Source organism: Polistes dominula, unplaced genomic scaffold (assembly GCF_049000335.1).
Source record: "Polistes dominula isolate Pdom_NZ unplaced genomic scaffold, Pdom_raw_medaka contig_49, whole genome shotgun sequence".
In the NCBI taxonomy this organism is placed as follows: domain Eukaryota; kingdom Metazoa; phylum Arthropoda; class Insecta; order Hymenoptera; family Vespidae; genus Polistes; species Polistes dominula.
Window position 1 is genome coordinate 2,237,611 of NW_028300914.1, and position 20,670 is coordinate 2,258,280.

The 20,670-nt window shown below is 26.6% G+C and overlaps 2 protein-coding genes across 6 annotated transcripts; one reads left to right on the forward strand and one right to left on the reverse strand.

Annotated features, from left to right (window-relative positions):
• Nucleotides 1–299: 299 nt before the first annotated feature.
• On the forward strand, nucleotides 300–18,177 carry LOC107066844 (uncharacterized). Of its 5 annotated transcripts, XM_089169950.1 has the most exons (20): nucleotides 300–836; nucleotides 974–1,089; nucleotides 1,174–1,440; nucleotides 1,523–1,657; nucleotides 1,762–1,926; nucleotides 10,313–10,444; nucleotides 11,218–11,361; nucleotides 11,499–11,616; nucleotides 12,231–12,373; nucleotides 12,471–12,681; nucleotides 12,812–12,890; nucleotides 13,008–13,143; nucleotides 13,226–13,365; nucleotides 13,466–15,040; nucleotides 15,110–15,278; nucleotides 15,363–15,475; nucleotides 15,573–15,885; nucleotides 15,990–16,266; nucleotides 16,346–17,424; nucleotides 18,041–18,177. In XM_089169950.1, exons 1-20 carry the CDS (start codon nucleotides 734–736, stop codon nucleotides 18,071–18,073), a joined length of 5,448 nt encoding a protein of 1,815 aa, XP_089026076.1. In that variant the 5' UTR covers nucleotides 300–733; the 3' UTR covers nucleotides 18,074–18,177. The 5 variants fall into 5 exon arrangements, with proteins under 5 accessions (XP_089026076.1, XP_015177317.2, XP_015177319.2 ...); XM_015321831.2 differs by lacking the exon at nucleotides 18,041–18,177 and having other exon boundaries at nucleotides 16,346–17,961; XM_015321833.2 differs by lacking the exons at nucleotides 1,762–1,926; nucleotides 18,041–18,177 and having other exon boundaries at nucleotides 349–836; nucleotides 16,346–17,961.
• Nucleotides 17,864–20,669, reverse strand: LOC107066848 (putative tRNA (uracil-O(2)-)-methyltransferase). The gene is made up of 4 exons (XM_089169953.1): nucleotides 20,537–20,669; nucleotides 20,107–20,199; nucleotides 19,000–20,010; nucleotides 17,864–18,915 (listed from the first exon to the last, which is right to left on the reverse strand). The coding sequence occupies exons 3-4, from the start codon at nucleotides 19,948–19,950 to the stop codon at nucleotides 18,022–18,024; spliced, it is 1,845 nt and encodes a 614-aa protein (XP_089026079.1). The 5' UTR covers nucleotides 19,951–20,010; nucleotides 20,107–20,199; nucleotides 20,537–20,669; the 3' UTR covers nucleotides 17,864–18,021.
• Nucleotide 20,670: the final 1 nt, after the last annotated feature.

Here is a 20,670-nt window from a genome sequence, read left to right on the forward strand (position 1 = left end):
TTAAGAAATGTCCTTATTTCTATAAGTACGTGACGAAATTATATTGTAAAAAATACTTTTTACTTAATATTGATATTTATATTATTATATTCTTATAAAAAAAAAAAAAAAAAAAAAAATACTTCATGTATAATTTATTTGGATAAAGGTGAATTTTATTAATAATAGATACACAGGATTGAAAGAGAAAAACAGAGGAAAAATAAAAAATCAAACTTTTTCTTATTTTGAACTAGTTAATATGTGCCGCCATATTATCAAATAATATATTGTAGTATATTCATATGCGGTTGCTTTGAAAGTTCCGTGTTCTGTCAAATAAAGTTTGTCATAATAATATTGTTATTTATTGCAAGTGTTTGACTTGATAAATCATTATAGTATAGCGTGAATTCTATTATTTTCTTCATTATAATATCGTAGACATTTTTTACGTATATCATGGCGATCTATTTCATTATTATCTCAGCGTTCATTTAGAAGGTTAACTTTCTTCTCGAAAAAGAAAGAAAGAAAGATATAATAACGATATTATAATTGAAGTAGTGATGAAATAAATGAGTAATGATAAAAACTCATTAAGTGAAATATTAAAGAGGTTCAATGCACTTTCTTATTCATTAGTTCATTAGTAATGAATAGATTCAATACACATAACCAAACATAATATTTCATGATATGTAGATAGATAAACATTTTTTACTTGAATATTTGTCTAATTATAAGTAGCAAAATGTTGACAGAACAAATTGTAATTTCTGAATCATCGATTGGTGAAGCATTACCATTAGGATTTATAACCGCTGAAGATGGTCGAACTCTTTTAGCAGTAGCAGGTAGAAATTATATATTTATATTAATAAGAGATCCTATTATTATCTCTTATTGATTGATTACATTTAAATAATCATTTAAAAAATATATATATATGTTGTTTTTTAATAGATGTTTAATAAAAATTTAATTATTACAGAACACGAAGATGGTGTTTTAGCAATTATGTCAACACCTGTAGTATTTATGCAACAGAATAATATTATTTCACCGTCATTAGTTAAAACTATAGATGGAAATATGATTATGCATCCTGTATGTTAATCTAATATTTTATTATTACTTTCTGTATAATTGTAAATATGATTGTAATATAAATATTTGTATATTTTGTTGTAGCCTGTTTTTCAAATAAGTATAGAAGGTCTTACTGGGATTCAACAAGGTGCTATATTACCAATACAAACATTAGAAACAGTTCCTGCTGTTATGGAAGATGCATCAAATTGTGTAGAATCTACAGTTCCTCCGTTAATAGATTTAACAATAAATAATAACGAACAAAACTTTTCTTCCGAGTTAAATACAAGTCAATCAACCGTTCAAAAAAATAATACTAAGCGCAGCCCTGGTAGGCCAAGAAAAAATGAAATCATTTCATCTTGTGTATGTTATATTAAATTTGTTATATATTGATATAATATACAAATTACAACTTAATTGAAATGATAAATGTTTGTGTAAATAGAATGCGGATGATATGAAATGCAATATATGTGGACAAGAATTTGATAAACAATCTTTATATCGAAAACATATGGATCAACATGCAGAAGAAAAACCACATCGTTGTCCAAAGTGTTCTGCATCCTTTAATATTCCGGTAATTTATTAATAGATAACACATTTTGATTTTCATTTCATACATAAATTTTTATTAGATCTAATTAGCTACAGTCTAGTAATTTTGTATAATAACCATTGTAGACAAATTTCACGCTTCATATGGCAACGCATAATACTGGAGAACCAAAATGTCCCGAATGTGGTAGAAAATTTGCTAGAATAGCTAGTTTAAAATCTCACATGTCGTTGCATGCGAAAGAAGAAAATCTTTTTTGTACAGAATGTGAAGATGCCTTTCCAACGAAAGTAAGTATTTAGTTATTACTTATTTATAAGGGAAAAAAAAAAAGCAAAAGAGAGAGAGAGAAGAAAAAAACTGTATATATTTAGTATTTAAAAATATTCAAATCGTGAGAGATCGTACTATAATTTTATAGTAAATATATTTTTCTGTGTTTTCCTGGAACACGATAAACATGAGTGCGTCACAAACAAAATCTTTCGACATATCAAGCCGACAGTAAAATTACTTTTATTCAGTTTAGGTAAGGTCAACCCCTTGACCCTTGTGTTCTTATCTCTTCATTCAACTAATGTTAAGATTAAATTGTTAGCTGAAGGAAATATAAAGAAATAGTATCAAAAGTAAACTCGTATAATAAAAATAAAAAAAAAATAAAAAAAGGTAAGGATTTGATCTAGAAAAAAAAAGAATCATAATACTTTCTTAAATGAAAGATGAAAAGAAATGTAAAATGTTAAATGAATAATTACAAAAAAAAAAAAACATCATTTCACGTTAAATCATCTTTATAATATATGAATTGCACTTAACGATCGACGTTCTATTCGTTATTAAGATCGATAAATGAATGTCGTCAATTGCCATTGATTCAAGGATGAACTTGTATGTGCATTTGCCGCGTCTTTATAGTACATGCGACCGTGATAGGGATATGGACCGTAAAAGTGTTGCAAGTGGGCGGCGGGTGGTATATAACGGTGGACACACATGTGTTATGCAACTGAATCGTATGATCTCATAGATCCCTCTCTTTCTCTTTTGTGACTCTTGCATGTATAAATTCTAAAGTGTTAGAGTAATATTAGCTTACACTTATGCATGCATATGAGACGAGCATCTGCATACTTAACGTTTTTCGAAGGGAACTAACTTATATGACACTTTTCTTATCTCACCACACAACAGTTCAGTAAAAGATTAATAAAGACACCAAGATCCAAGAGTGAAGAGGAAGATATGCTTGACATTATAAAAAATAAGATACACATAAAAATGAAACTTTGTATTTTCTTCATTTCTATCGCGTGTGTTTTGATAAAAATAGAAGAAGAAGAAGAAGAAGAAGAAGAAGAAAAAACCATAGAAAGAAAGAAAGATAAAGAAACATAGAAGTTATTGACTCTTTCTTATTTTAAATCCAACGATTATTACCGGTTGAATAAATAAATAGAACTTATTTATTTATCGGTTTATTTTACGGTTGATCGATCGATCGATTGATTCAATACACAAATATTCCGGTGTATCATAGAGTGTATTGAAGCATAAGCTTAATAATCTTGTCAAATCGATTTATCATCATCTGCCTTGTTAAAGGATAGAATAGTATAGTTACATATTATTTTTAGATAATATTGATATAGTAATATAATATCAAATTAAGTTAAAAGAATGATATAATTTATGGAGATTGTATTAATGTACCATATTAACAAAAGTAGAATACTTTGATGTATCTATTAGTGCAAAAGGAGGGGAAAGAGAAAAAAAATTAATTGGAATTGTGGAAGAGAACGAGACTGTGGCAAACGATGATGACGATGAAGCGATAGTTGTATTCTGGTAGTCAGTCAGTCAGTCAGTCAGTCAGTCAGTCAGTCAGTCAGTCAGTCAGTTAGTCAGTCAGTCAGTCAGTAAGAATCTGGATCTCGTGGGACGCGCACGTGTTTTCAAACCGATCAACATTTCAATAAATTTTTGTATTTTTTTTTTTTTTTTTTAATATAATATAATTTTATTTACTCATCAAACTTTCGTTCATAATTTCTTTCACTTTCGATAATAATCAGATTGATTTATATTGATTAATCTAATTAATTAATGAATCAAGGTCTTTTTGTAATTTTTTTTTTTTTAACTTTGTCATTCGCGAATAATTTCGTAATTAACAAGGATATCTCGCGTTACCAATGCTAAACCATGTAGTGTAATTAAAGTGGTGCGTCGTGTTTCATGGACATGTTTAAAAAAAAAAAAGAGACCTTAACACTATGTTGTGTTTTGTATGTGTTAATAATCCATATATAATATAAGTTAACCGTAAGATCATTTTCATTTCTAATTTAGTCGAGTGATCCTCTTGAAAACTCTTCAAAGTTTTAGTAAACACTAGAAATATGAAGAAACATAATCTTTTTTTTTTTTTTTATAGAAGTGTATATACAAAAGAGATTTTTTTTTAATTTTTTTTTTTTATTTAAACTAATTTCATATATCATCATCTCTCTTTCTCTTTCTCTCTTTTGTCAAATTTTGTTATAACATAACGTTTCACGACTTTAGGTCATTCTCACGAGGATCGTTCTCCTTTTATATTTTTTATTTTATTTTTTTTTTATTTTTTATATTCATGACTATCGCTTCTCGGAAGAGAAGAAGAACCAGGGGTCGTTGGTACCAAGAAGAAAAATGTGTGCGTGTGAAATGTGCTTACGAATAAATATACACCAAGAGGGAGAGAGAGAGAGAGAGAGAGAGATGCGATAAAAGTTCTCGTGCACGCGCGCGCACGTGGTGGATGCTAAGAAGAGAAAAAGAGAAAGATAGATAGATAGATAGAGAGAGAGAGAAAGAGAAAGAAAGAAAGAGAGAGAAGAGTGGAAGATCCAGTCGACTAATTTTTTTTTTTCTCGATGTTGACCATTTTTTTTTTTTTTCACTTTCTCTCTCTTTCTTTCTCTTTTATATTTTTTTTTTTGGTCTCTTCTTTCACCTTATCGTAATGGTGGTGTTTTCTTTTTATCATTATTATTATTATTATTAATGTTTTTTTCTTTTATTTAATAAGAAAAATAGGACACTCGCGTCGTTGAGATTTATTGATGAGGAAATTGAAAGAAAAAAAAAAAAAAAAAATGCATAAGAATTTTTTATGCATAATTCATGCATAAGAATTTATTTTTATATTATTATTATATTATATTATATTATATATTTAAAATGGTCCCCTGTAATCGTCAAAATTGCTCGTAAATGTTCCCTTTTTTTTTGTTTTCTTTTTCATCTCTCGTTTCTCCTTTTTTTTTCTTCTACTTCATTTTTTTGTTGTTGTTAAATTTTATTTATTAATTCGTGCCCATTTAGATATACCGATTTGATAATGAAAGGTTAAAAACCAAGAACTGGTTTTGATCCTCTTCTCTTCAATCCTTGCAAATAAAAAAAGAGAGAGAGAGAGAGAAAGAGAGAGATAGAAAAAAAAATGAAGAAGAAAGATCGACAAAAGAGGAAGAAGGAAAAAAGATATTCCTTCTCGCGCCAAATATTCGCTGACGTAATATAAACGAAAAAGTCCCTCCTCCTCCTCCTCCTCCTCCTCCTCTTGAAGAAAGTCCACCGACCCTGTAAAGGACTTTTTTACTTCGTTTTATTTTCAAAGTCCACTTTTGGGTTCCTTAACTCTTCTTCTTCTTCTTCTTGTGTTCCCCTTCCCATCCCTCGTCATCATCCCTTTTTTTTTCTTTCGAATAACCGAGTATTCCATCGGGTGTATATTGCGGATAGATAAGGAAAACCACATTCGAAGAATTTATTTATTTTATAATAAAATGATGACGTAAATCATTCGGTTGGTAAGTTAAATCATACACTTATTGCATCGTGTTCTATGACTGCGATGATGTCAACCATATGATATGATCGTAAAGACAAGCACTAGTTAACGAAGTTTCTCTTCTTTTATTTACATCTATATATATGTATATATGATTGTTTAGGTATAGTGATACATAACCTAACGGAAAATGATTTTGAATGAAAACAAATTAATTAAAAATGTAGAATATTATTTTTAAATATGAAGTTCTAGTTTTGAGGGGGGAAAAAACATTATTTGTATATTAATATATACATATACATATATACATAACATATACATTAATATAACATTAATTTGTATATTAATGATTTTATAAATAACAATGTAATTATGTATTAAATTATAAAAGTTGATTTGATTGATATTATAAAAGTTGATTTGATTAATATTCAAATTATGTTGAAAATTTCTACCATGATAGATCTGCCTATACAATTGTACTTTTTTAACTAAATTATTATTTATATTTTATTAATACATTTTATGTGTGTGTGTGTGTGTGATAATTATTTACTTTCTCAAATACCATAATAATATTTCTTTTTAATTAACTTTTGCTTTAATTAAAAAAACCTCAACATAGAAAGAAATATTTCAAATTTAACAATAATCAAAGTTGTTTTTATTCCAAGAGAGCTTTTTATAGGGAAAAACAGAAAAAAAAAACTATAATTTAGATTATTTCATTAACAAGAAAAATCACTTTCCGTTTGTGTTGGAACACTATTTCTTTGTATTTGTAACTGTATTCCATTTGTAACTAGGTAAAACAAAGGATCGTATAACTTACGTTATCGTTATTTTATAGATTGACGATCTCAAGTTACCTTTATCATGGTAACTCAATGTACATAGGTAATAGGTAATAGCCAATAGAGAAGTGTATAGGTAATTTGAATAATCTAGAGAGGGGAGTGGTGGAGAGAAGAGGGGGAAGGGTTTCATGATGGCGCATGATTTGTATTATTGCTTCCGTGTAATATCTATTTCTCGATAGTATAATTAAACTATGGTTTATTCGATTAAATAAATTGTTCATTAATTAACAATGATTAATCGTAACAAATAATGTCGGTCACATTTTATTTTCATTTATTATTTTTTATTTTTTTTTTTTATTTTTTTAATCGAAATTACGACGCGGCTGTCGGATATGATAAATGAGCGAAAGTTTTGGTACTGTAAAAGTGTGTAAAAGAAATAAAAAAAAAAATATATATATATATATATATATATATATATATATATATATATATATATAAAAGAAGAACAGGAGATTCGAATAAGCGCATTACAAGTCGAAGTGAAACCCTGAGGATACTTTGCGAGTGATTGCATTGTAACTTTAAATAATTTTATACTTCTTTTTACATACACACCCATACACACACCCGTATTTTTATTTTTATTATTTTTATTATTTTTATTACTGTTAACAAATAATTGTAGGTTTAGGTTCTGTAATTTTTTTTTTTTTTAAAGTTTTTTATACAAATTCAGATAATTGAAGATCACTAATTAAATAAATTGTAAGTAAAAAAAATTAAATTATAATAATTATTATTATTTTATTATTATAATTATTATTATCATTTAATTTATAATAATTAAAAAATTCATTTTTATAACCACGAATCGTGAAATAAATGAATTGTGTTCTTTGAAATTTGTCAAGTTAGATCATTTGTTTTTTTTTTTTTTTATATTTTTTCTTTTTTATTATTAATCACCGGTTTAATTGTTATTAAATGAGATAGTTGTAAAATATAGTATTAAAAGAAAAAAAAAAAAAAGAAAATCTCAGTTGACAAGAATGAGAGAAAAAGATTCAGCATTATTCGCGGTAAACGTTTGCATAGGCGAAACTAGGCAGTTTGACACTTGACACGACAATTATCCATGACTATAATTTGCGTCCACTTTGTCCTCGTTTTGGCTACCGGAATCAAGAGAAGGCGATCTTGATTCCCTCATTTTATCGTAGTTCTTCCAGTTAAATAAACGTATTACTGTGTTACGTACATTTTCCTTACGAACAAAGATGGCGACTTTTTTTGTCGGCTATGTGCGTCAGAGTCAAATCAAACACTTTTTTTTGTTTTAATTCTTCTAATCGTGATGGATTACAAAATTGTGATCAGCAATTTATTTAAATTATTAATAAAAAAAAAAAAAAAAAGGAAATAAAAAACAATAATAGTCTTTATATATTTAATTATTTAAATAAATCTACGATAAAATCATTTGGTTTAAAATTAGCGCGAAATTTGTTGCCGTTGTTTTTGAATTGATAATTATTTTTTTTTTTTTTTTTTTAACAATGTTACTAGATTAAATTAAATTATAAATAAATAAATAAATATATAATAATTAAATTAAAATTAATAAATAAAATAAATAATAATTTTCTATATTAAATTGTTTAATTTAAAACAAATTTACGAAATTCCTTTGAAATTATTTTCATACAAAAAAATGGTCGCGTCACGTGGTCACGAATTCGCCATCATTCGCGTTGTGTTATTTCAATTAAAAATTTCATCTCGCTTATACTTCAAAGGCATTATAATAAAAAGATTTAAAAATGATGCTGATGATGATGATGATGATGCTTTATCAGTCTTGTCTTCTTAAAAAAAAAAAAAAAAAAAGGGGTGGGCGATCTATCGGATACTAACTTCCTCGCTAACACGTACATGAATGCGATAAAGATACGCTTTTATCTTTTTATTTCATGATGAATTAGTCGACGAGAAAAAGTTCTATTTTATTTGTCTCTGTATTTCGTTCTTTAATTCGTTTCAGTATATTGGAATAATAAAAAAAAAAAAAAAAATTAGACAAAGGTGCTTTTATTTTATCATATTGACAAAATATTCATTCTTTCAAAATTCAAAAAATATCTCATTGATTATTATTATTATTATCATTAAAATTATTATTTCAAATTTTAATATAATTTAAGATGAAAAGATTATATCTACTCAGTGAGTTGTATCTTTGTTTTTGGAATTAGTGTGTATTTTTAATTTTACAAATTCATCTATTAAAATCCCCAAAGATCTAAGGAAAGGAAAAAGAAATAAAAAAGTAAAAGTATAAGTATAAGTAAAAGTAAAAGTGGAAGAAAAAGAAGGAGAAAGGTAGAAGGAAAAATAAAAGTTAGAAAGATTTTTCTTTCGTTTTTGTTAAAACCTAGCTTGTTATACAGATTCAAATTTAGAAGTTCGTATAGGGAGAAACGAGACGAGTATATCGATTACGACGAACATAAACCAAATTTCGTAAACTTAACTTCCGTCTTTCTGTTTTCTGAGATGACGGTGCTATGTTAGAACAGTTTCAGCAACCACGAACGATACTTGCCACACATGTTTCGTTTTTTACTTCTTTTCTTTTCTTATATTTTTTTTTTTAATCATACTTTTGCATACAATTATTTTATAAAAAGAATTCATGATATTGAATGATATTTATTTGATTAAATTGAAGTGTTTGTTAAAATGTTGTTGTTTGATAAAATAAGGAGATAGAGGAAGGATAAAAAAGAAACCAAAAAAAAAAAGAAATACAAGGAGAAGAAGAGGAAGAAGAAGAAGAAGAAAAAGAAGAAAGATTACCGTGTTTCGCACATCGAAACGAACCCACGAATGGGCTACAACTTGCAAGAAGTGCAACGTCCTCTTTTAAGGATGCATCAACAGCAACATCAGAAGAAGCAGCAGCTGCAGCAGCAGCAGGATGTGCAAAGTGAAAACTCTATAAGAAGAATTAAAAGAAATAGAAAGAAAGATTTAATTATTATTCAAGAATTGAAATCATAATTGAACTGAAAGAGAGAAGGAAAGAGTGAACTTCAAAGTTAAAACGCGGAGGCGGTTGATAATAATTCTTGATGTTGTTCATCGTTTTTTTATACCGCAAAAGAGCCACTCCTAGATCATCGATCCTCGATCTCTGATCTTTGAAGAAGACTATTTTCTATTTTAATACGTTTTGTGTTCATCAAAGTGTTCATTTATCATTTTGTTACCATTATTATATTTTAAAAGAAAAATTAATTAGAAACAAAATTGAGATAATAAGATAAACTTTGAACAAATGAATGAATGAATGGAAAACAAAAAAATGCAATGATTAATAATTGCATATTTTCTTTTTTTTTTTTTTAATAATTATTGATTGTGTTCATAATAGTTAATGCAATTATTTATATTATTTAAACGTATTGCATGCATACAATAATATTATTACTGCCACACAAGTGATTATTATTATGTCCTACGAAAATTGGGGATTATAAGTTTTTTTTTATAATAATTGTGAATATCATTTATTCCAATTTATTATACTATCTCGTTTTTTTTTATATACATATATATCTGTATATATATATATATATACACACACATATATATATATATATATTTGGAGAAGTATATCTTCTTCATAATGTCGTTCGCCGTGGACTGCATCAATTTTGCTCTCCTACTGATCTGCACTCGTGTCTTTCATCTCGCTCTTGGAATTGGTGCACAGTATTATAAGGTATATCGTATTTTGTTTATAGATATATATTGGATATTTTATATTAAATAATATTTATATATATATATCAATCCACAAGAAAAGGTTTTCATTATTTAATGAATAATTTATATGATAATGTACATTAATCTCTTGTTTCAAATTGTTTAATAACAACAAAATCTCATTGATTTTTCTTTATTATTTCTCTCGTTTTTTTTTTTATTGATATTTAATTTTCTGTTTTCTTTTTTTTTTTTAAGGCTCAATTGGATGCACATTTGAAATTACATGGAGAAAAATCATTGACGGAGGAAGTAAGAAAGTGTAAGATTTGTAATAAACAATTTGTACAATCAGCTTTGTATAGACTTCATATTCGTGAACATTATAAGGTAAATTTATTTTTAATTTATATAAGATAATGATTTATATATATATATATATATATATATATATATATAAAATATGTATAAACTTAAAGTGTTGTTTCTTTACTCACAGGTGGTAATAAATATTCCTTATGTACATAGTGTAAATATTCATTGAAAATAATTAATAAAACTATAACAGAATTATTGTCTTATATATATAACAATATATAATATATATGTAATTATAACAATTATATATATATATATATATATATATATATATATATATATATATATATATATATATATATATATCCAATATAATGATAATAATAATAATATATAAATTAGTATGTATAGTATACAGTACAGTTTTATTAATTATTCTTAATGAATATTTACACTATATACATAAGGAATATTTATTACTTGTAAGCAAAGAAACAACATTTTAAGTTTATCACTATCACATTTATTTCTTTAGTCATGTTCTTAACTATTTTTAATTCGTAATTAAGATTCTCTAATTCCTATTGAAATTCTTCTTTTCCAACTATCCTCATCATTCTCTTATCACCGTATAAACGTCTCTCTTTTCAAAACCTTCTATTTATTCTGTTTACTGTATAACCGTCCCTCTTTTCAAACCTTCTAATTATTAATTATTATGTTTATGTTATCACATTTAAATTAAAGAAAATATATTTTGTTTATATATATACTCAAAACAAATGTAATGTATATTTAAAAAATAGAAATAATGTAATCTTATTTTGTATGTTTTTTGCGTACAGCTGCGTACGAAGATCGTTAAACAGACGAAAAAGGGAACGAAACATAAGATTATGTATAAATGTACGATATGCATGAAATCATTTCAAAAACCTAGTCAACTAATGCGTCATATTAGAGTTCATACCGGAGAGAAACCTTTTAAAGTAAGCATATTATTTATTCTGTATTCGAACAATTTTTGTTTTCTTCTTCTTCTTATTATTATTAACCAAACGTTGCAAAATATATTTATTAACATTTTGCTTTTTTTTTGTTGTTCTTTCTTTTTATATATTTACAGTGTAACATCTGTAGTAGAGCATTTACTCAAAAAGGTTCTTTACAAATTCATATGTCACAACATGATGGTATAAGACCACATACATGTACTCTTTGCAATGCAAGATTTAGTCAAAAAGGTAGATTATAATTTAACGTTTTAATGTATGTATGAATTTAATTTAATCAGTTAAGTGTGGCAATCTGTGGCGCAGAGTGCGCTCTCTGGTGTGTGTCGCGATAATCAAGCGATGACGGATATAGTCGTCAAACACCACAGAGTAAGTGGCGCTGTTCAAATATTGGATAGTCAAAATGATAATTTTATTTTAGAAAATGAACAATTTTTTGTTAGTAATGTATACACACAGTTTATTAATATTAACATATATTTATACATAATAAACGAAAAAAATTAGAGAAAAAAAATCGAATATTTATAAAAGTTACAAATTTATTCTTGACATTGTTATTTTTTCTTAACCTATAAACATTTTAAAACATATTAAAATTTACGAATATAAATTTAGTTTTCGCCAAAATTACAATTTAAACATCAAATTGTAACAAACTCTTACGCATGACGGATATAGTCGTCAAACACGCTTAACTGGTTAACAAATAATTTCAAATATTAAATAATATATATATATGTATATTTTTTCTTATAACGTGCTGTTTTAATAATTTTCTTTTTGTTTTTTGATTAATCAATTATTACGTATATTTATTTTTTAAAATTAAATATTTTCAGGAAACCTAAATGCCCATATTTTAAGGGTACACAGTGCTCCTGAAGGAGAATCTATATATGGATGTACTTATTGTCCTTGTATTTTTAAAAAACTTGGCAGTCTTAATGGTCATATGAAAAGAATGCATTCGAATATGACAGAAGTAGTTAATACATTATAATAATTTATATTTATTTATATAATTCATATTATTTAAAGTAAATGAAAAGAAAGAAAATGTTTGAATATATTTTCTTTAGGAGACAACATCAAAATGCGAAAGTTCTACGGAGGCTGATATGCGAGCTACAGTTGATAGTGTCATATCACAACTAGCATCCTTGGAATCTGGCATTACTAATGTAGAAAATTCTACTCAATCTGTAGCTACGAATGAAAATAGAAGTGATATTTTACAGGAAGCATTAAATATTAGTGGATTGCCTAGTAAAGAAAAAAGTCCTACTAATGGTATTACATAATGTATAATTTTGTCAATGTGTACAAATTGTAATAATATATTTCAATTTTCTTTTTTTTTCTTTTTTATTAAATATTTATATATGTATATACATAATATTTCGTTTATTAATCATTTTAGAAACAATAGATTCAAAAAAAGCTGAAGCCAAAACAACATTCGTTACTTTATTGGATAGAGCACCAGATGGCACAATGAGGTATAATTTTTTGTAACATTTTTATGTATTTTTTATAATTATATATAAGTATTTTCTGAAACAACAATTTTATATATATATATATATATATATATATATATAAAATTGTTGTTTCAGAAAATATTTAACTATAAGACAACGATGTATAGGAAATATACGATGGTATGCATGCTCTTTCTGTCACAAAGAATTTAAAAAACCATCAGATTTAATACGTCATTTAAGAGTACATACTCAAGAAAAACCATTTAAGGTAAGTTTTAATATGTTCAAATTTTACACGTTGCTATACAAATTAATATTATTAATATTTTAATATTTTCATTTATTTGTAGTGTTCATATTGTGTTCGTTCATTTGCATTAAAATCAACGATGATTGCACACGAACGTACTCATACTGGTACCAAGAAGTATGCTTGTGGTTTGTGTGATAAAACTTTTGCATGTCATAGTAGTCTTACTACTCATACAAGGTATTTTAATACACTAGTTTATATTAATGTATATATATATGTATAATTATTAACATAAATTATTATTAAAAACGAAGTATGTTTTATTTATATATTACAGATTACATACAAAACCTCATCAATGCACTGTATGTGATAAATCGTTTAGTTCTAGTGCTGTTTTAAAAAGTCACATGAAAAGTCATACTAAAGGAAAATCAAATCTTTCACCAGAAGCAGAAAGTTTAGTGCCACAAATAGTTTTACAAGAGCCATTAGTTATTAGCGATGCTGGAAATAAGATCAGCGTGGCGCATGTACAATCAAAACAAAAGCATGTTTATGACAGTGCAGATGTTGCAAGACCACACAAATGCTGTGTATGTCATGCAGCGTTTAGGAAAATTAGTCATTTAAAACAACATTATCGACGGCATACTGGAGAGCGTCCTTTTAAATGCACAAAGTGTGATAGAAGATTTACATCTAATAGCGTTCTTAAGTCACATTTGCATACACACGATGATACAAGGCCATACAGTTGTACTGTATGTAATACCAAGTTTTCTACTCAAAGCAGTATGAAGAGACATTTGGTCACTCATAGTAACAATAGACCATTTATGTGTCCTTATTGTCATAAAACCTTCAAAACTTCAGTTAATTGTAGAAAACATATGAAGATACATAAGAATGAACTTGCACAGAGACAATTAGAACAACAAAAGAAACAACAACAAATAAAGGATGTACCAAAGACATTAAATAAAGATAAGGGAACTATTTTACCAGAGAATATAGCACTTTCAGAAGAAATGGAAGTATCATTTCAACCACAAATGGCACCTGATTTTGCATTAGCTTTTTCCGATCAATTTCAAAATATAACCGATAAAGAAAAAACATTTTTAACTACAGACAGAACACAGCCAGTTATCAATCCAAGTTTATCTACAAATTTGTCTACAATAGAAACTAATAATTTAACAACATCGCAAACTTTAAATACCGATGAAACAGCCACTATTACAATTCCTAATTATACAGGGGATCAATCGCTAACACCTGAAAGTATACGCGAAATAGAAGAAACATTTAATCAACAATTATTTAATATTGGAATGAATCTTGGCTTAGGAAGCAATCTTTCAAGACCTGTAGATGATACAAACGCAAATACTCTTGAACAAAGAGAACAACCTGTTTTGAATATTATTTATGATAATAATAAAAACTTAGAGTCGTCCGTTAATACAATGTTCTCATCGCAATTTGATTCATTTGATATTAGCCAGATTACATTACAACCTGATTCTGAAATAGACATTGGACTCAATACAGACAATTCTGCAAATATAGCTAATATTTTAACTAGGTCTATACAAGATAGACAAGAAATAAGCACTATTGCTATTGAAAGTAATACAAATGACAATCATATTAAAACACCTAAACAATTAATGATATTGGATTCCACCAAACAAACTGAATCTGATGCCTTAAAACTGCCAGAACAACAATCTTGTCCAAGATATCCGAAAGTTATAGCTAAAGCAGATACAACGGATACAACAACAGATATAAAAATTATAAATTTAACAAATAATACTGAAATACAGATGATTAATGATTGTAATGAAAAACATCAAGAAAATATCGTATGTCACGAACATGGAAATAATACTTTGCATATAAAGTAAGTTACACATTTAGATATTTAATATTATTTATATAATAATTATAATTATTATTTTTTTTTAAATAGATGTGACTTAAACAACGACAATTTTCAAGATACATTACAATTAAATGCTCATTCTAAGTTACATTCAAATATCATTTATACAGATATTAATGAATGCAACATTAAATGTGATTCTTTACTTCAATGTCATATATGCAGTGAACAAGGCTTTACTACAGAAGAATTAAAGGTAACAAATATCTAATATTATTTTAATTATGATCGATTAATATTAGTTTGATGTAAACAAAAATATTCTAATTTATATCATTAGGAACATTTACAAACTCATCGTGGAACAAAAGGCTTCCAATGTACAATATGTTCTCTTAAATTTTGTACTAGTGGTGGACTTAGCAGACATTTAAAATTACATAAAAGTAAAGAGTAAGTATTTGTTTAATATTACAAAATATTCATATAATAAATTGTATTTTTTTACTAAAAATTTATCTCATTTTTTTGTTTTGTTTAAACAATATAGACAATGGAAGTGTACAATTTGTCAACGAGTTTTTGTTAGCAAGATCCAATTGAAATCTCATCATAAAATGCATTTTAATAAACTTAATTCTGATTCATTAGAAGTGACAGACAGTTCGCAAAAAGAAAATATTTCTATTGATACAAGTCTTTCTATCGATTCTACTTCAAATAATAAAATATCTTTTGGTAATAACAAAACTTCCATAGAGGAAAATATTTCTTTAGATGATAAAATGGGCACCGATTCATCAGTGTCAGAAAAAGTTCTTTTAGACATAGTAGCGGAAAAAAAGATCATGGATCAAATAGATGTAAGTATAATACTGTATAATATAAGATGTAAGTAAAAAATAAAATTTATTATATGCGTTGAATCGAAACTTAATTAAACAATTTGATGAATTTACGATCCTAGGGTGGTGTAGAGAAAAAAGAAACAAAAGAATATATTAATAAATGTAAATACTGTCCTAAAACATTTCGCAAACCAAGTGATCTTATAAGACACATTCGGACACATACTGGAGAACGGCCATACAAATGCGAACATTGCAGTAAGAGTTTTGCAGTTAAATGTACATTGGATTCTCATATGAAAGTTCATAGTGGCAAGAAGACATTTTGTTGTCATGTTTGTAATAGTCTATTTGCTACAAAGGGTAGTTTAAAGGTTCACATGCGATTACATACTGGTATGTAAAAATAATTAATTAATTGCATGTATATACATATATCTTTTTTTATCTTTACAATAATTTTGTTGTTGTTTAGGTTCTAAACCATTTAGATGTCAAATTTGTGACCTAAGATTTCGAACTTCTGGTCATAGAAAGGTACATTTATTAAAACACGTGAGACAACACAAAGGTACAACAAAACGAAAACCAAAGCACATGAAAGTTTCTGCCGTAACTGAAGCAAGTCTTGATTTAGAGAAATCGGTTAATGAAGGTGTAGTGCATTTAGTAACAACTGATAATGATGTATCTACATCGTCAAATGTTGATTATTCAAATTTAGATACAATTAGTATTGATACTAATAATTTGGTCAGTCAGATTAATTTGAATAATGAAACGATGATATTAAATAATAGTTCGATAGTATCGTTAAATGAGAATAATCAATTAGTAGCAAATTTGCATTTCTTATTAGCAAATGGATTTGTTACTATTCAAACGGATGAAACTTCATCACCACCACAACAACAACAACAACAACCACAACCACCACCACCACCATCTCTACCACCAGTAGAAGCAGCAGTACCACCACCATTAGTACCTATTTCGGATGCAAATGTTATTCAGAATGAGAATAAATTACCAGAATATGTTAATGCTACACCTATACAGGAATCTTATATTGATATAGAAGATACTAAACACGTTGTTATTAAAAATGAAACATCAACAACGGCAGCCCTTCCAACAAGTCATGTTTCAATAGAGCCAAATATAGATATCAATATGACACAGTTAGAATATACAGACATTAAACCAGTTAAAACAGAAGTTACATTGAAGAAGCAAACAAATAATAAGAGTAATTCATCAAAACAAAGAGCATGTGATATTTGTGGAAAAACATTTATGAAGCCATATCAAGTAGAAAGACATAAACGAATTCACACGGGTGAACGTCCATTTAAATGTGAATTATGTACCAAATCATTTGCCCAAAAGGCAACATTACAAATGCATCAAAAACACCATACAGGTGATCGGCCACACGCTTGTCCACGTTGTGATTTTACATTTTCTCAAAGGGGAAATTTACGAACACATTTAAAACGTGTTCATCAAGCGGATCTTATGAGTGCTAAAAAATTAAAATCAAGTCAACAAGTTGTAAGTGCTAAATTAATACAAAATAATTTAAGTGAAACAAAAATTCTAAGTTTAGATGATATTGCCTTTGTTCGGTTTGTAAAATAATCAAATTTTTTTTCTTTTCTTATTTTTTTTTTAAGATAGACTAACATCTTCAAATGCTAAATACGCTTAAACTCCTCTAATCCTGTCTGAGATATCAGATAGACCTCTTTTTCACTGCTCTAATTATGAAAGATTAACAAAGGAAGAAAAAACAGAAATAATATTAGACTGATCTCTCTGTCTTTGCATTGAGAAATTTTGTAAAACTCGCTGTGATGTATATATTGTATACACTGATAACACTAAAATAGTAAACTTATATTCTACGGTTTATTAAAATCCTGAGAGTCAGTTATTATTTTTAAGTGTTCTATAATGCTAAACCTATCTGGTATTACTAAGATGACAAACATTTTCTTTGATAAGTTGTATTATCTTTATTTGATACGTAAAAATATAACTTGTACATAAATTACTACTGTTTGTAATAAAACATATTACAGAATTGAACTTAGCATTTATGTATGACAAAAATTTGGAAGTATAAATGATTTACTGAACAAATAAAAATTAATGTTTAAAATTACAGTTCATTTCAATGTTTGGACAACCATCAGGATGATTTTCATGAAACCAACAAGATTTTGTTTTTATTGAATTAATAGTATTATTAGTTTTTCGTTTTTTCTTAACATTCATAGAATTAATTCCAGGTATCTTTAATTGTACTTTTCCTTGAATAATAGAAAATATGTGGCCATTATTTTTGAATAATGTTTGAATACCACCACATTCATTTTTAAGCTGTTTCAACATTTCTAAGGGTATACATTTGATAATATCCTTTAAATCAATTTGACCACCTGCATTCCAAATTTGATTATTTTTTTCTGAAAGATTTATAGGACGATACGTGGATAATAATTCTGATGTAACTAATTTGATAATATCAGATATTAAAGTTTTATTCAATTGTGTGCAATTTCGTACTTTTTCAATAGGATTTCTTGGTTTAAAATTATCAGACCATGAATTAATTGACTTTTCATTATTATCATTTTTAATCAAATTATATTTTGCTAATGACGTAATAGTTATTAATTCTTGAATACGTTTTTCTTGTAAAAGAAAATCATCCTTTGAATAATTTCTTTTGAAACCAATTAAAGAAATTCTTTTTGTCGATGGTATTCTTAATTTATCCAATTTAGTATCAAAGCCACATATTTTGGACATATTTAAGATACATGAAATATATTCTGAATATTTACTAAGAAATGTATTTTGTCTTTGAAATTTACTACCATCAAATTCATAAGCACAACATGGTAATAAAAAGAATCGACAATTATATGAACTACGTGCAGCAATAACTGGAATCCATGGTGTAAGTTCATCAGAATGATTTCCAATAAGCCAATCAATATCAGGAAATAATGTAGTTGATGGAATAATAGTTTGAACCTATAGATATCAGTAAAATTATATAATAAACAAGTAATTCATCTATTTTTATGATAATAATGAAATTTTTTTTTTTATACGTACTTCTAAACGAGTACTTTTTGGAAAATGATCCCAGAGTTTTCTTGCTCGTAGATCAATTCCTAATCCTGGATAACCCTCGCTTGATAAAATATAAACAAGTAGACCATTGCCACAACCAAGATCAACAAATGATTGTAATTTCTTACTGCCATTTTCATTTCTTTCATTTTCCCATAATAATATTAAATAAGTTGCAATAGCGATATCTTCGTAAACAAATTTTGAAGGATCAGTACTTTCAGTCCATGCTTTGACCAAAGAAGTACCATATTTTAATTTCAATTCAGTATATAATTTAGCATATTTTTCAGAATGCACAAGAGACAAAGAATTGATAATAAGACGATTATTAATGGAACTATCTGGTTTCATCCATTTCATTAAACGTATAAACAATGTATTTTTAAGCCAATTAATACTTTTATGATAATCTATATTATCATCTATTTTTTGCACGTACATAGATATAATACCTTCTTTCTCATACACTATTTTGTAAATTACATTTGTACCTAATGAAACGTTATCTTTAGAAATACATTTTTGAACAAACAAAACATAATTTTCTATTGTATTAATAAATATAAATTCTAACGTTGTACCAAATTGTGAATTACGAGATAATAATTTATTTACATTTAAAAATATATTTTCATTGTTATTTTTAAGAAAATTTATGGAATTAACTATGTTACAATATTCATTTATTTTTAACGTTTCTATCCAAATATTATTATCATCACAAATATCATTTTCTATCGATAAAGATTGTATTTCTTTAATATAAGAATATAAGTTGTGATTATTTTTAAATTGTGCTGTAAGTATTTTTTGACAAATTAGAATTCTACGATTAATGGTATGCGGATTATTTATCAAGATTTCTATAGCTTTCCAAAAATTTAAAACACCATTATCACTACTTTCAGATACTACCAGTTCAAAATTCATTTTAAAATAATATCTTATATATCTTTAATGTCTACTTTATTTTCCTATTTCCTTGTTGTACTGTGGATAATAAAAAAAAACAAAAAGTAATATAAGTTACGTAAATATGTACTTATTTATATTAAAATTTATGTTAAATATACTATCTAAAAATACCTTTTGCAAAACCCATTTAGCATCAGAGAATGCTTTTTCCATAATCACTTTAATACGTTCAGGATCAGTTTCTTCCATGTGTTGTTTATAACTCTGTTGAATGATGCAACATTTGAAGAGTATTATTAAAGATAAATATAAAATATATTTATTCAATAAATAATATCTAATGAAATAACGCGTTAATCAAACCGATAACGTTTAAAACAAGTTATGTTATGGTTATGTAAGGTTATGTTGACATAAAACACGTGGCTAACTTATTCTGTATTATTGACATTGCAATGAAATTCTTTAGAAATTTTTACTACTACATACACATAAAGACTTACTTGTCTAATAGAATGTTTATAAAATTCGTTAGCACCTTGTGGAAGTTTATTACATTCCCGTAACAGAAACTTGTATAATTGCTTTGACGAATGAATACCTGCATTTTTTAACACCGTACTAGCCATTATTGAAAGAGTTGCTAATTATATATATAATAATATAAAATATATATTTTATGATTACACTATGTTACAACACCTTTGTGTAGTACTATTAATTGAATCTATTATC